General features: G+C 38.6%; 1 protein-coding gene across 1 annotated transcript in view; it reads left to right on the top strand.

Moving 5' to 3' along the window:
* atp6v1ba (ATPase, H+ transporting, lysosomal, V1 subunit B, member a) overlaps nt 1-16,485 on the top strand; it is a 70,976-nt gene that overhangs the window by 14,457 nt on the left and 40,034 nt on the right. The window contains exons 2-6 of the mRNA XM_068002143.1: nt 1,860-1,915; nt 2,609-2,707; nt 11,009-11,102; nt 13,931-14,008; nt 16,062-16,201. Coding sequence (XP_067858244.1) covers nt 1,860-1,915; nt 2,609-2,707; nt 11,009-11,102; nt 13,931-14,008; nt 16,062-16,201 — 467 coding nt within the window. The remainder of the gene's footprint in view (nt 1-1,859; nt 1,916-2,608; nt 2,708-11,008; nt 11,103-13,930; nt 14,009-16,061; nt 16,202-16,485) is intronic.

Below are 16,485 nucleotides of genomic sequence, written 5' to 3' on the forward strand. Positions count from 1 at the left end.
GAGAGAGTTTTTATTTATAATTGAAATGGTGCTTCCTGATGGATTATGGAAAAAAAACTTGTACTGAATTAAATTGTGCAAAGAGTCAAAACGTAGTCTAATTTCAAAGTAATACAAAATACTTTCTTTATATTAACCATGGCATTAAAGTGGATACTTTTTACACCAGCTATTCCAATTTACTAATCTACTTGGTAAATTACATATCATTTCATTGCATTAAATAATTCAATTATATATTTTTTAAAAAGCTTGTATAATAAGGTGTCAATGATGCCTTATCTGCAAAATATTGAAATTGCTGTATTCAGAGTTACTTTCTGGCTTTGTCTGAATCAAAGGTTTTGTTTTTTAGACAGTTGGATCAATTACTGTACTATGCAATGTAACTCAATCCAAAAACATATATTTAGCTATCTCAATTGTGTAGTTGAATATATCAAATTCACCATTCAATGACCTGAAATTAAGTTTATTGCTAAAAATGGTACCCCTTCCCTATTTGCTGCAATACCTGGTTAACTTTTTTCCCATTAGTCATTGTTCAGGTTCAATTGTCCATTATTGAGTGGTTGTACTGAAGGTCTCTGTACTGGCAAATTGGTGCTTTAAAAAAAATGTCCAAGGCAGAGTAGGAAGAATGTTATAAAGATGAAAGATCCACTTGAGATGATTAACCTGAAGCTTTTCAAAAATGATCTATTAATAGAATAAATGTTCTCTGTTTAGGACTATTTTTAGAAGATTTAGCAATATTACTTTTCCAGCAAGTAACTGGGTGGATTGTCTGGTTCCAGAATAAGTCTTAGTTTAAGCATTTTGCAACTCCTAAATGGAAACTAGAAATACTGTAGTTGATTGCAACACTGTTATATGGTTTTCATGCTTGAGCAATTTGCCTTGCCTCTCCCGATGTTTGCTTATTAGTGAATGAAATGCAGGTGTGTGGGAAACAGCAAGCGAACATTGACAGGTTTATTCTGTTGGCTGCAGCCTAATTAGTTGCATAGTGGATGCACCCCGCTAAGCTTTAGTGCACTGCAGTAGAGCTGGTCTGTTCTAATTTCCTTGCAGCTTTGATATCGGTGAAGAGATTGACGGATTACACAAAAAGCAAAGCGTGATAGAGGCCTATCGAAACAATGCAGTCCTTACTTCAGCCACCACAGATGTGAGAGAAGGCTGATCAGAAACAAATGTCAAACATAGTCAAATTGTCTCCTGTGTCTGCATGGGTAATATTTTCCCATGTAAAGGAAAAAGGGCAAGGTAATAGCTTGTGTGTGTCTCCCTTTATTGCTTTGTCACCTGAGAGTACTGTCCAAAGTTGCAGTTAAAAACTAATAAGGCAATTTTGCACACTTTGGTAATGTATCAAAATCATGCTGCAAAAAATGTGCTTTTCTTACAACTCAGTGAGTCTCAGTGATAGTTGACCACCCGTACAACAGTAATGCCATTGTGCCTAGTCCATCAAATGGTGATTCTGTTAATATTTGAGGTTGACCAGCAATGGAAGTATTCTACTGATCTTCATTTTCCTTCAGTTTCATTAAAAATAATCTCTAACGAGGCTGATATGGAAGGGGAATCCCTTAGTAAACAGAACAGCAACAATTTAAAAAAAAAGTTTTATGGAGAAGTGGTATGTTGCATTAAAAGACAGTGAAAATGTAAATAACATGTTCATGAATTGTGTATATTTGCATCAACTGCATTTAATTTAACTTGCAGTCTAACATTTATAAAAGCATTAGATAGTGACCCTGTTGCTTATTATATTGTATATTTTGCATTGAATTTGATGAATAAATTTCTGAATAAAGCACTGATTCTACTGTGAATTTTATTTTTAATAGCTTATAAGACTGTGTCTGGGGTTAATGGACCATTGGTGATCTTGGACCAAGTAAAGGTATTTATCACTATAAAAACTTAAATGTGGGTAATTCTGAATGCCAACCATATGTATAATTTTGAATCCTACAAAATAATAACTAAAATGTTTTGCCAAGAAAGGTTGTGCTGAGATCAGGATTTCAATAGAGTGCTTATAAAACAACTCCTAATTAGCACCTCCGTCCATTCAATCAGTCATACTGCTGCTGAATCTAAATTTAAATGCTTCAGTAAAATGTGCTTTTTCATTTGAAGTTATACGGTGTTGAGCAATAAAAATGCAAATAACTAATGAACATGTTTGAATCAGCATGCGTTCAAGTGTTGTGTTTAGAGTAGAAAATCTGTGGGAATGAGGTGGAATGAGCAAGATCTAGTAGAGACCTGGCATTTACAAAAATTGGAACAGCAGCATTGTACAAACCTTAACTTGACCAAAGCATAACAAATCTAAGTGAAATTCTTTCTTGATCTAAATATCATGAGCAACTTTTCCAAAACAACATTACAATAGTTCAATTATACAGTCTGCAGTGCATATAATGTACAGTATGTGCTTTTAATAAATTCACTCAGCCCTGTGGGAATGGATTGGGACTATAAAATGTTAATATTGGATTAAAACTGTGTTTAGAGAAGATATGTATTTTATCTGGATTCATATGACTTCTCAGTTAAAACATTAAAGGCTTTGTTTGTTTGCGGTTAGTTTCCAAGATATGCAGAGATTGTGCATCTGACACTTCCTGATGGCTCCATCCGAAGTGGACAGGTTCTGGAAGTTAGCGGCACTAAGGCTATAGTACAGGTAGGAGTTTGTATTGAAATTGTATAATGTTGGAATGAATGCTCAGTAAATTCATTGATTACCAGGTGTAACTAGATCATCCAATTATTGCTAAAATTCTCAACAACTGGTTTGGAAAATGAAGTGTTGAAAACTTAGAATTTTTCCTAAAATGTAAATATCTCCACAGTATAAAACCTTAGTTTTGAAGTAGCAATCCAACCCATCCCTAATTCATGGAATAACTTATGTAAAATAATACTTGGAACACAAAATTGTGTTAGTACTAAATCCATGCCCTCCTATCTCCTGTTGAATTAGGAATGTATCCATACTTTTTTGAATTGCTTTGGCAGCATTTGATGCAGTCTTCCAATGCCTGAATTCATGAGTGGGGCAAAAAAGTTACTCTGAAGTTGTATTCACTTTTTTTTCTGCTTGTCTGGTTTTGCATGAAGAACTTATCTATATTCAACATTATTGGGCCAGATTTTGCTCTGAGTGGCAAACGAACAGTGACCGCCGCGCGTCAGTCTTGGAATTGCCCATAGACTTTTCATGGGTTTTGAACTGCAAGCTCCTCTTGTCGGGCCCTCGATCCAGTGCAGCGCCCTCTCCCGGGCATCTGGAACCCGTGTGAATGGGGCAAGCTGCTGTATATCCTCTTAACCAATCAAATTGAAGCATGTTAATAAGCAGCGTGCGCACAGAATCAGGAAGTGTAAGTTAGAATAGTGAATTCAATGTAAAATCAGTTACAGAAAGTGAAATCCTCCTTGTCTGCATGGATTAATATTACAGCACATTCACTAAGTGATTGGGGAGCCCACCAATACAGGCTAGTGTCTGTATCCATTCCTTGGACTTATGCTGGATTTGCTTGTACACATCATTATTTTGCATTGTTGAATGCTGCTGCGCTGCGCAATAGAGTTTTGACCTTAAATTCAAACATCACTACCAAATGTGTTCTGCAAGACTATTTTATTTGCCCCTCCAGTCCTAAAGATACTGACTCAAAAGAGTTTGGTTCCACAACAGTTACCCTCTGATACCTTGCTGAAGCCTAGACATAGAACCATAGAGGTTGATGGCACAGAATGAGGCCATTTGATCCATTGTGCTAGAGAAATCCAAAACTAATTTTATTGCTTCTCTCTTCATAGCTCTGCATCTTTCTCAGTTTCAAAATTGTATCCAAATTTCCTCTGATAGAATGGCCTGTGTCTCCACCACTCTATACTAAAGCATTCCAGGTTTCCAACAATCCTCTGTATAAAGAAATTTCTTCTAATCAATCTCCTCATTCTATTAATGACAATTTTAAATTGCTGCCCTTCATCAATGACTCTAACCAGAAGAAAGGGCCTTTTCCCTATTCATTCTATTGTTGCTCCAGTGGAAATAGTCATAGTTGAGTCTCAACTCATAACTATAGTTTCCTGGCAATGTCCTGGTGAATCTACACTGTGTTCTGTTGGTTGCTTAAATGACCTTTCTCTAATTGGGTGCTGAACGACACTAAATGTAGCCTCAAAATCTGAGCAGATTTTTTCCACCAAATTCCAGAAGTGCTGAGGCCAATGGCAGTGCCCTTTACTATCATCCCAACTAAGATCAACTCACTCTCCAAGATCAGGAATTGAATTCAAGAGTTACAGGTAGCCTTTCACAACTGAGCAATTGGGTTCCAAAAACTGTTCCAATGCTCTCCTGGCCAGCCTCCCACTTTGCATCCTCCGTAAACTTGAGCTCATCCGAAACACTGCTGCCCATATACTAACGCGCACCGAGTCCCGTTAACCCATCACTCCTGTGCTCACTGACCTACGTTGGCTTCCGGTCCGGCAACACCTCAATTTTAAAAATACTCATCTTTGTTTTCAAATCTCCCAATCTCTGTAATCTCCTACAGCCCTACAACCCTCCGAAATCTCTGTGCTCCGCCAATTCTGGCCTCTTGTGCATCCCTGATTTCCTTCACCCCAGCGTCGATGGCCGTGTTTTCAGCTGCCTAGGCCCTCAGCCCTGGAATTCCCTCCATAAACCCCTCTACCTCTCCTCCTCTAAGATGCTTCTTAAAACCTAATTCTTTGATCAAGCGTCTGGTCATCTGTCTTAATATCTCCTTATGTGACTTGGTGTCAAACTTTGTTTGATAAAACTACTGTGAACCCTTAGGACCTTTTACTACATTAAAGGCGCTATATAAATGCAAGCATGTTGTAATTTGTCAATTTTCTAGTACAAACTATAGCATGAACTTTGTTCAATTAATTCATATAAGTGGGCCTCCTTGACCTCTCAGTGGCCTTTGACAGTTGACCATACAATCATCTTCCACCGTGCCTCCTTCATGGTCCCCCTCTGTGGCGCTGCCCTTTTATTGTTTCCATTCTTATCTGTTCCAACATCGCCAGCACATTTCTTGCAATGGCTGCTTCTCTGATGTGCCCCAAGGTTCCATTCCTGGACTCCTATTATTTATCTGTATGTTGCCTCTTCAGGACAATGGGGTAGAGTTTCCGCTTTGGGCGCAATCGTGAAATTGGGCCCAGAATGCACCCGAAATCGCACTGGTTAAGTTACAGTTCAAGTTTCTGCCAAAATGCATTTGCATAATCACAAACATAAAATCTTCCATGAATCAGTGCAACCGGACAGCGTAATAGAATGTAATTTTTTTCTTTCCATTAAAAAAAAATTCATTGTATTAGAGTGGTGCAGTTTTATTAATAGAACTGAAAATGGGTTTATTACAAAAAATAAGCATTTTTAATAAGTGTCTCCTCCACCTGTGATAACCTGATTTTAAATCACTGAAAATTACTTTTTAAAAAAAAACTATACTGGACCATTTACTAGTTTCATTGGTGTACACTACTCAGTTTCTTAGTAAATTAAATATTTTTTGATATGTAAAAACATTTAAAACGTGCCTACCAGTGCGCCTAAGAAAATGAGCGCAACTTGAAGAGCCTTCCCGAACCAGCGTAATCGGCGGAAACTCGCAATGTCGACCTGGGGGCATGGGCAGTTTTGTGGGTGGGGCCTGATCCGGACGAATTGAATCTTAAACCAGCGTAAAAGATTGCGGAAAACTCGAAAGTAAGTATTTTCGATGTAACTCACTTGCATTTAAAATTTCCCGATCTTCTGCGCTGGTTCGGCCGTTTGCGCTGGAATGTGGGCGCAAAACAAGCGGAAACTCTACCCTATTATTCATAAGCTTGAGTTCCGATTTCACATGTATGCCAAAAATACCCAGCTTTACTTTTCGACTGCCAGCCTTGATTATACTGCTGTTGCTGTGTTGTCGGATGCTGCCTGACATCAAGTTGTGGATGAATGGGAATTTTTTGCTGCACAATTTCAGCAAGACCAAGCCACTCTATTTGGCCCCTATCAGAATCTCTGCACCCTAGTTTGTAATCTCCACTCTCCTGCCCCCCCCCCTCTCTGGGTGCCCACTGAAACTCAAACCAAGGGTGTGCAACCTTGGTATCTTGCTTGATCCTCAGAGCTTCAAACCCTACATCCAATCCACCATCAACACCGCTGACTTCCACCTCCGAAACATCAATTTTCTCTACCCCACCCCCCGGTGATGCTGAAAAATTCATTTTTGTCACTTCCAGATTCTAGGAGAACCTTCCTTAACTGACCTCCCAAGCTCCAACCTACATAAATCCATCCTCCTGTTGCCCACATCCTATCTGCCACATTCTAACCCTCACAAAATTTCAATCTTGACAACCTCTACTGGCATTGTCTGCCACCGCATAAAATTTAAAATTCTTGTCATCAAATCCCTTCATAGTCTCACCCCTTGCAATCTACCTGTACCCTCTTCTTTCAGTGCTGATCAACTTCATTTCTGCAGCAATCCGTAGATCTCCTTAGGTTTGCTACATAAATCTCCACATTCAAATTACTTCATAATAACTATCACATAGATAGCAGCTCCTCTAGTCCCTTTTTTTCTACTTGTGCTTGGATCTGATACCCACCTGTGAAGCATCTTCAGATGTTTTGCTACATTGAAGGTGCAGTATAAATTTTAGTTTGTGATCTCTCTCTCTCTCTCTCTCTCTCTCTCTCTCTCTCTCTCTCTCTCTCTCTCCTCCTCCCCCCCCCCCCCATTTCTTTCTCACTCTCCTCTTCTTCCCATGCCCACTCATTCAGATTGTTCAGTTTTTGTAGAACAGTGAACATTTGCTGAATTTGATCCTCAAAACACCAGTAAAAATCCTAGAATGCCATGTGATTTGTATTTTAACTGATTCATAGGAATAGGCCATTCAGCCCTTCGAGTCTTTTCCGTCAATTTGTTGGATCCATGGCTCCACCATTCATTACCTTTTCTCCATATCCCTTAATATCCTTGCCTAACAATAATCTGTTGATCTTAGTCTTAAAAATTTCAATTGACTCGGCATTCATAGCCTTTTTTGGGAGAGTGTTCCCGATTTGCACTACCATTTGCGTGAAGTGCTTCCTGATTTCACTCCTAAATAGCCTAGCTGTAATTGTAAGATTGAACCCTCTTGTCCTGGAAATCCCCACCAGAGGAAATAGTTTCTCTGTATCTACCCTATTGAATCCCTTTATCATTTTAAATACCTCAATTAGATCACTCCTTAACCTTCTAAACTTAAAGGAATACAAGCCAAGCCAACTTCATCACTTTTGTATTTCAACCTCCTTGAGATGAAGGCCAACATTCCATTAGCATTTTTGATTGGTTTTAGTACCTGTGCACTAGCTTTTAGTGATTTGTGTACATGGACACCTAAATTCCTGCAGACACTGAAAATCTTTTGTCCCAATAATACATTGTGTTGCATGGTATAACTCCCTTATATTTATTTAACATAGGTTATCTGACTCATTGTGAACAGCAATACATGAAATCAGATAGTATGTTTTAAAAGGAGTACATCACACCCGTAAAACAGTCTTGCAATTCTGGGTGCTTCTGAGGTGTTGGTCAGTTTCAGGCCACAAATTAATTTGTACAAAGTTGTTTGACCAAACAACAATTAAACTCTGACCTGAACCTCTGTTTACTTAATAATTAGACTTTGTGGCTTTAAACAGACCTGACTCTACTGTACCAGCATAATATATATTAATCGCATCATATAAAACTCATATCATTGTAAAACAGCATGTCATCCGACATACCATGAGCAATGCCACGGGAAATATATATCAAGGGCATCCATATACAAATTTCTGTTACACTTGAACCTGATTGATTGAAAATAAATTACAAGTGAACAGGTATAGACCGTAATCTGCAAATAGTACTTGGGAGTCAAAATGACCAATTATGAAGATCAAAAAGCTATGAATCAGAAATGAAGAGTCAGCATACAGTCATTATCTTATAATTTAGATTTTTTTTAGTACTAAATTCTCACAAATTTGATTATCAACAGTAGAATGTAGCTACCAGTTTTTTTTAAAAGGAAACAAGCCAATTAACTCAACAGCTTTCATTTAAATAGCACCTTTAATATACAAGACGTCCCAAAGTGCATTACAAAAGAATATTTAGGGAACAGATACTGAGCCACGGGAGAGAGGTTAGGGGAAAGGATTGAAGTATAGGTTGAAAAAATGAATTTTGAGGAGGTTTTTAAGAGAACAGGAAAGTAGAGAGGTAGATGGATTTGAGGAGGGAGTTAGAGAGTCGGGCTGAGGTGACTGAAAGCTTTCCAAGCAATGGTAGGTTGAAGAAGGGACACTGCACAAGAGGCTGGAACTAAAGGACTGAAGGGTGCAGGATGTGATCTACGGTTGGAGGAGGCTGCAGACCGAGGGAGGTGCAAAGCCGTTTGAGATTTGAAGTTGAAGGCAAGGATTTTCAATTTGATGCATTAGTCGGGGGGGGGGGGGGTGCGGGGGGGGATGGATAACCTGGACTTAGTGCAGGACAGGATACAGGCAGCTTTGTTTTGGACAGGTTGAACTTTGGAGGGTGGACAATGAGAGCCTAGCAAGGAGTGCATTGGAGTAATTGATTATGGTCATGCAAAAACGTTGGTGAAGGCTCTTGAGTTGGAGTTTTGAGATGGGGTAGAGACTGGCAGAATTTAGGATGTGGTAGTAAGCAGAATTGGTGGAGCAGCTGTGAGATCCAAAGCTCAGCTCAGTTGAACGGAATACCAAGGCAGTGCACCTTTTATTTGCTCTTATTTAAAATATATTCTTTCTTTAATCCTTTTTGCCACTATCAAGTTCTGCGCTAAACAACATTTACTGCTGGATTTGTTTGTAAGATATAGAAACATAATTTCGAAAATTTGTAAGAAAATTATACTTGCATTTTCTGTTTGAAATGCTTCCCAATAATATTTTACCGTGCTTGTGGGAAAGCTGGAGTCAAATTCATGGGAGTGTCCAGAGCCATCATACTTGGCTACAGAAATTCAATAAGGTGGCAGGTTTGTCTACAACTCCCAGGATCTTCTTTTAATGGTGAATGGCATTTTTGTAAGACTCCTGTTTCACTCTACCAATGGAAGATTGCCATAGATGAAAACCTCCAGGGGAGCAGTGCATGCAACTGTTTTAAAGAAAAATCAAACAAGGTAAAGCTTGAACTGAACTTTTCTGATATTTTGAAAGCAAAATTTATATATACTGTGTACTAGCTGACCAACTACAGTGGGTAAGTGCAGTAGTAGAGTTGAATACAAGTATAGCTCCATTACAAAAAAAACTGTAGATGCTGGAAATCTGAAAAAAAACAAATGCTGGAAACACTCTGATCAGGCAGCATCTTTGAAGAGCGAAGACCCTTTGTCAAAATGTTTATCTCCAAACTCAACAGCAAGTTGGATTCATATAAACAGTGGCAAGTTCTGGAAAGATTGTACCATGATTCAAGTATGGAGGGAGGTTTTGTATAAAAGTCTTGAATTTAAAACCTGTTTTAAGCAGCGCCTTTTGGTAACCTGTTCGAGATATTTTGTGAAGAAAGATGGATGCGAATCAGTTTAATATTTTATTGTTTATATAGTTCTTGACCTTAGCTTAAAAAACATTATCTAAATGGATGGCTAATAAAGGAAAAGAGATGCAACACTTTATTTTTTCTATCTGCTTGCCTGTAAAGATTAGGGAAAATACTGATTTATTTTCTAGAAAATAAAATCAAAAGCACTTCATTATGCTGGTGGGGTTGTCTTACTAACTACTTTCAAATCCTTTCATTGGAGATATGAATTACTTTCTGACTTCTCACCCCAGCAGCCACCTCCCTTTGCAACAGAAAACAGTTTTATTCACCATGAATAATTCCATGGTAGATTTTACATTTTGAATAGTATTTACCAAGACACCTGCAAAAAATGGACACTTAATGACAGTCCCAAATAACTTACATTGTAACAGATATAAGCTGCACTTTGAAACCATGGACACTCTCATGTACACTCATTTACAACGTAAAACACGGGACCTGCAGGTCAGTATGAGGCAGCAGTGGGTGATGGAAATAGCTTTTGTGGAATGGCAAGCTCTTTACCCAGTATCCTTAGCAGCTGAGAAACCACTCTATTTCTGGGATTGAATGCTTGCACGGCTCTATACCAGGGATAGAGCAGTTTCTCTACCACTATGGATGCTGGGTAAAGAACTCCCCATTCCACAACGAAAGCCGGAAACTGCACTGGGCAACACCACGTCTCATTCCACCAGTATGTCAGGTACTGATGAGCTGCTAATAGACCCCTGCCCACTCCCTAGCTCATCAAACATTAGCAGCTGCAGCACACAGAGGGAGGAGTTCCCGGACAGGAGTCTGCAGGACTCCAATTTGGCTGGGATCTCTCAGGCACTCCGGCCCTATAGCAGCTGCCTCTCCCTGTGCAGGCTGCCAACATAGCAGATCCCAGGATCATGACATCTCTCCCTCAATGGAAAAGGACCCCAGGATGGCAATGAACTGGGAAACCCAACGAACGGAAAATGAACTGAAATCACATCTCGCTGGCTGAGCTTCAGAATTAACCATGATCCCAGATGAGGGTGAACAAAAGAAGGAACGCTGCAGGAAATATAGCCATCTCAGGATATTTGGCTCATCCAGTTTACTATACATACAATTACCATTTTGAAAATAAGGAAACCGGCAAACAAAGGACACTTGATGCAAGTCCCATAGATGTCCCTAATTTACAGGTGTCGCTGTAGTACCATTTTCACATAGCTATAATTATATAGCGAGCATTATCCAATGCCTTTTATTCCCCTTACCAGAGAATTTGGGGCATTTTAAATGTACCTCCATGTCTTTTTCATCTTGCACAGGTGTTTGAGGGGACATCAGGTATTGATGCAAAGAAAACAGCCTGCGAATTCACAGGTGATATCCTTCGCACACCTGTGTCCGAAGATATGCTTGGTAAGTAGATTTTATTTTCCTTAGGAAGCTGGCCTGCCAGGAGCCTTCAAGAACATAAGAAATAGGAGCAGGAATATGCCATACGGCCCCTCAAGCCTGCTTCGCCATTCAATAAGATTATGGCTGATTTTCAACCTCATTTCCACTTTCCCGCCCAATCCCCATATCTCGATTCCCTTAGAGTCCAAAAATCTATCGATCCCAGCCTTGAATATACTCAACGACTGAACATTCACAGCCCTCTGGGTAAGAGAATTCCAAAGATTCACAACCCTCTGAGTGAAGACATTTCTCCTCATCTCAGTCCTAAATGGCTGACCCCTTATCCTGAGACTATGACCCCTAGTTCTAGACTCTCCAGCCAGGGGAAACAACTTCTCAGCATCTACCCTGTCAAGCCCCCTCAGACTTCTAAACTCCAGAGAGTATAGGCCCATTCTACTCAATCTCTTCTCCTAGGACAACCATCTCATCCCAGGAACCAATCTAATGAACCTTCTTTACACCGCCTCCAAGGCAAGTATATCCTTCCTTCGGTCAGGAGACCAAAACTGTACGCAGCACTCCAGGTGTGGTCTCCCCAAAGCCCTGTACAATTGCAGCAAGACTTCCTTACTCTTGTACTCCAACCCCCTTGCAACAAAGGCCAACATACCATTTTCCTTACTAACTGCTTGCTGTTACCTGCATGTTAACTTTCTGTGGTTCGTGTACAAGGACCCCCAAATCCCTCAACACCAACATTCGATAGTTTCTCACCACTTAAAAAATATTCTGCTTTTCTATTCTTCCTACCAAAGTGAATAACCTCACATTTCCCCACATTATACTCTATCTGCCACCTTCTTTGCTACTCACTTAACCTGCCTATATCCCTTTGCAGACTCTCTCTGCCCTCTTCACAGCTTACTTTCCCACCTAGCTTTTATCGTCAGCAAACTTGGATACATTACACTCGGTCCCTACATCTAAGTCATTAATATAGATTGTAAATAGCTGAGGCCCAAGCACTGATCCTTGTGGCAGCCTGCCAACCTGAAAATGACCCGTTTATTAATGCCGTTAATTTAAAGCCCTATCTACCGCCCTAGTTATTTGATTCGCCAAGACACTGGTCCCAGCCCAGTTTAAGTGGAGCCCGTCCCAATGGACCAGCTCCCTATTTTCCCAGTACAGTTGCCAATGCCCCATGAATCGAAACCCCTGTCTTCCACACAACCCTGGGCCACGCATTTAATTCTCTGATCTGTTTAAGCCCATGCCAAATTGGAATTAACTTGGAATTCATGATTTATATTATAAATTTATCATTGAAGTGTGAAGGGTATTACTCTTGTGTTTCTAAAATTTTAATGCATTGCAGTCTTTTAATGAGAAATAATAGGCTATAGGTCAACTCCAGGTATTAGTACTCTTTTTTTCATTTATATTTAATTTTGTTGTGTATGTTAATGTTTTAAATATCTGCATTCCATTTTTATAATAGTTTGAAAGCTTCTAAAAGATGACTTTTACGCTGTGATACCATGTTTATAAGCAAAATATTCAAATCTATTTTTAAATTTCCTAACGATTAATTGGAATTAGAAATATTGTACAGTATTTGAAATCTTCTGGATTTTCCAAATTAAACAGTAATTTGAATAAAATTACATTTTTATATTTGTGGCTGAAACAAACCATTTTTTGGTTTTGAAGCTTGTTTCTTGCTCACCATTTTAAGAACTAGGGAGGAGAATTGCACTGGAAGGAGCTTCAAAGGTGGGAAAGCTAATTACATGAGGGATGTCTCCACCTATTTGGTTGGATTTGAATTCTAACAAAATATTACTTGGAGGGTTCTAGAAGTGTCTTTTTTTATAAAAAAAAGAGAAGTGGCAGCAGCAAAGTGAACATTTTCGATTATGCAAACAATGTAGACATTAAAACTGATCAATTTTCATCTTATGTTCATGAGAATAGTTGTCTCTGCTGTGTGACGCCAGTGGGCTGGAGTTTTTGTTCAGTAAATGTTTCCACTGATCAAAGCTGCAAATGTGGAATTCTCAGCTACAGTCTATTGTTGAAACAGAATCCATCTCTTTAAGAGAGTTAGATATTTATTTGAAAAAGATGAATATTAAAGGGCATGGGAGTGAGCAGGAGTGGGATTGGACTAGGTGGCTCATGTGGAATAAAGCAGAAATGGAGAATTGACAGGTCAAATGGTCTGATTTTATGATTCTGGTCCCTTCTTGGGTAACTGGGAGTCTGTAGCCCCTATTTTAAAGTAATTTCATTGACAGTAGTGAGAACTTTTTGTTATGTCTTTTTTTAGTTTATGAAATATAGGTTTTAAAATCAGTGGACAACAAGGCTGAAAAGAGAGGCTCTGGAGTTGCTATTGAATTTGCCTTTGAGCTATTACTGGTCCTTTTACTGTCCAGGTTAATATATATCTTAAAATTGCATGGCTTTACTGTTATTTTTGTTTTTGCAATAAAGCGTCTTGAACACAAGAATAGTTTGAAATCAGATATTATTAATGGTTGAGAGTATATTAAGAAACTGAATTCAACAATGTTGAGTGCATTCACACTAACTGTAGTATTGATGCATAGCCATTTTGCTTTGCAACAACACTGCAGCTGCACTGTGAACATAGGCTGAATTTGAAGTTAGGGCCTGACACGACACCAGAGGGAAGGAACGTTGACTTGGGCCTTGACATTCGATTTACACTTCATAAAACTGTAGTGTGAATTACCTAACCACCAAGAATACATCTGTATCAAATAATATTTGTAATTTTGCTATTGATGAGTAATAATAGCAGTGCTACTTTGCAGGTAGAGTATTCAATGGATCAGGGAAACCCATTGACAGAGGACCTACAGTACTGGCTGAAGATTATCTGGATATTATGGGTAAGCTGATAGTCATAAACAAAAATTTTGAGAGAATTATGGGTTGAACTCCTGAAAATTCACCTATTTAATATTCCAATCTTTATGAAAGAAAATGTGGCCTGGCCTGATGTAGTGCATTAGTGTGGAAAACTCCACTATGGAGAGTAAGTTGTAGGCGTTGAATTCTGCATACACAAATCCTGATCTCAGTTGGCAATTGGTGCGAGGCAGTGAGTGGATTCCTTGGGAGAATAACATGCACTGAAATGATCAGTTTATAGATGCTCCTTGATCAGCCTGGAGAGGTATTTTTAGGCCACACTTTTTAAGTTAAGAAATTTATACTGCAAAGAAAACCAAAAATGTATAGAAAAATTAATTTTTGTGCTTGTATTCTGAAAATTTCAATTAATCCATAAATCTTCAAGCTAATCTTAAGGAGTTTCCTTAACTCTGAATTTTTAATCCTAAAGTCACATCCCAGCAATACAATCAACTCTCAGTTCAAAGTTGCTTAATTCAAATTATCTGATAATTCAATTCTTTTAGCACTAAATTCTCCATTTTGTTGTATTATTTACATTGCTTAATTCAAATTATTGGCTAATTCAAAAATTATCAGGAGTAAACTATGTATTTTGGATTCATTTAGCTACTTTTTTTGAGATATAAATGACATGTAAGTAGCGAATAAACTGCTGGCAGGGCTTGGGATTCACCTCTTTGTTACAACCAAATACATTTGAGGTATAAATGCATCATCAGAGGAATCTACCTGTTTAAACACAATATTGTGTCAGTGAGTAGAGTGCATTTTGAATACAGCCTCTGCAGCACTGATCTCAGCAAAACTGTCTATTTTCAAATTAGATTTTCTTGCTGGTAGTAACCAGGAATGGTTGCCTGGTTTCCAACTTTTGTTCTCTGGTGCCAGTGGTAGGATGCTAGAAGTGCTGGTTGTACTACCATAATCGATTTGATTGAATCGATCAACATGTCTGTAGAAGATTGGGGGTCATTTAAGCTTAAATACCTATTCAGAGCTTTGCATGAGTTTGCGCTGTGTGGGAACAGCTTGATGGATCTTCTGCATTGCCTCTGAGGCTGCATGTCTTTGCTATGTTTGTGACTTCAACTGGACACCGTTTTGTCAAGGTGAGTCTGTCCAGAGAACTATACTGTTTTAGAATGAGGTCCTTTGACTGATATTATTTGGTTTAGCATTCTATTTACTCTGCTGCTTCAGTGAATGAACACATGAAATGCGAAGTCTACTAATACCTCTCAATCTCTTTCAACTTCATTCTTGGCTAGTTCAACACCATTCATAGAGTATGTCGCTCATTTATTCTTCCATTGAGAAGTTTTTTGCAATTATCCATATTGAATTTCATCTGCCATCCTGCCCGCTTACATAATTTATTTAATTTGCTTTGTAAGTCCTTGGCTACCGCATCAGGCAATACTGCGCACCCCCTTCAATTTGCATTCATTTTCTGAACATAAAACTTGGGGTCCCTGCATTCCAATCAAGATTTCCATCATTCCTGTAACAAAGACTCTCACTGCTTTCTTTTTGACCAATTTGTTATCCATTTCCTATTGCTTTAAATTTTGTCTTTTGTGCAGAACTTTTTTCAAAGGCATCAAAGTTCATTTGAAATATTGTTTCCTCACAAAAAAAAGTCAGGTCACTTTCTGAAGCTGTGTTGGCTGCTATCTACTGGTATTTTTCAAATCCTAATAATTCTGTGGTAAAAGCTTGCATTTGTAGAATATGAGCCAGCCAACTACTGCAGCTCTGCGTGATCCCAGTCAGTTGCCAAAACCTGAACTTGAATAGTGCTCTGCAGGCACTTGGTTAAATTTCTCAAAGTGAGGAATCTGTTTTCTAATGGTATAACAGATTCTAGTTAGAGTAAACTTGAATTGGGTATCTCAAATTGAGAGTACAAGACTAAGCAGTGTGCTTGAATTGGTCACATATTCCACCATAAAACACAATATAATGCTACTGCTAATATCATTCCTAATTTGTATAAAGAGCGTTTTTGCTTGGATTGCATTTTAGGTCAGCCTATAAATCCACAGTGTCGTATATACCCAGAAGAAATGATCCAAACTGGAATCTCGGCAATAGATGGTATGAATAGCATTGCTAGAGGACAGAAAATTCCGATATTTTCAGCAGCGGGTTTGCCACATAATGAGGTTGGTAAAAATCTTCAATGGACACATCATAGATAGTAGGCTTGGTTAACACTGAATATTTTATTGGGGTGAGGTTGCTTAACCATTTAACTGACATCTGTTGTTCAACTTTTTCTGCTCCATTATTTCTGTTTTTGTATGGAATATGTCAGTAACACTAGTGTGTATATATATAAAATATATATTTTCAATAGCTCTCCAAAAGCTCAGTTGGTAAGTTTGCTGCCCACTATGAAACTAAGTCCCCAGTCTGTGATCTGAATCAGAGTAGCAATTGTGATGCT

This window comes from Heptranchias perlo, chromosome 21 (assembly GCF_035084215.1).
Source record: "Heptranchias perlo isolate sHepPer1 chromosome 21, sHepPer1.hap1, whole genome shotgun sequence".
Classification (NCBI taxonomy): domain Eukaryota; kingdom Metazoa; phylum Chordata; class Chondrichthyes; order Hexanchiformes; family Hexanchidae; genus Heptranchias; species Heptranchias perlo.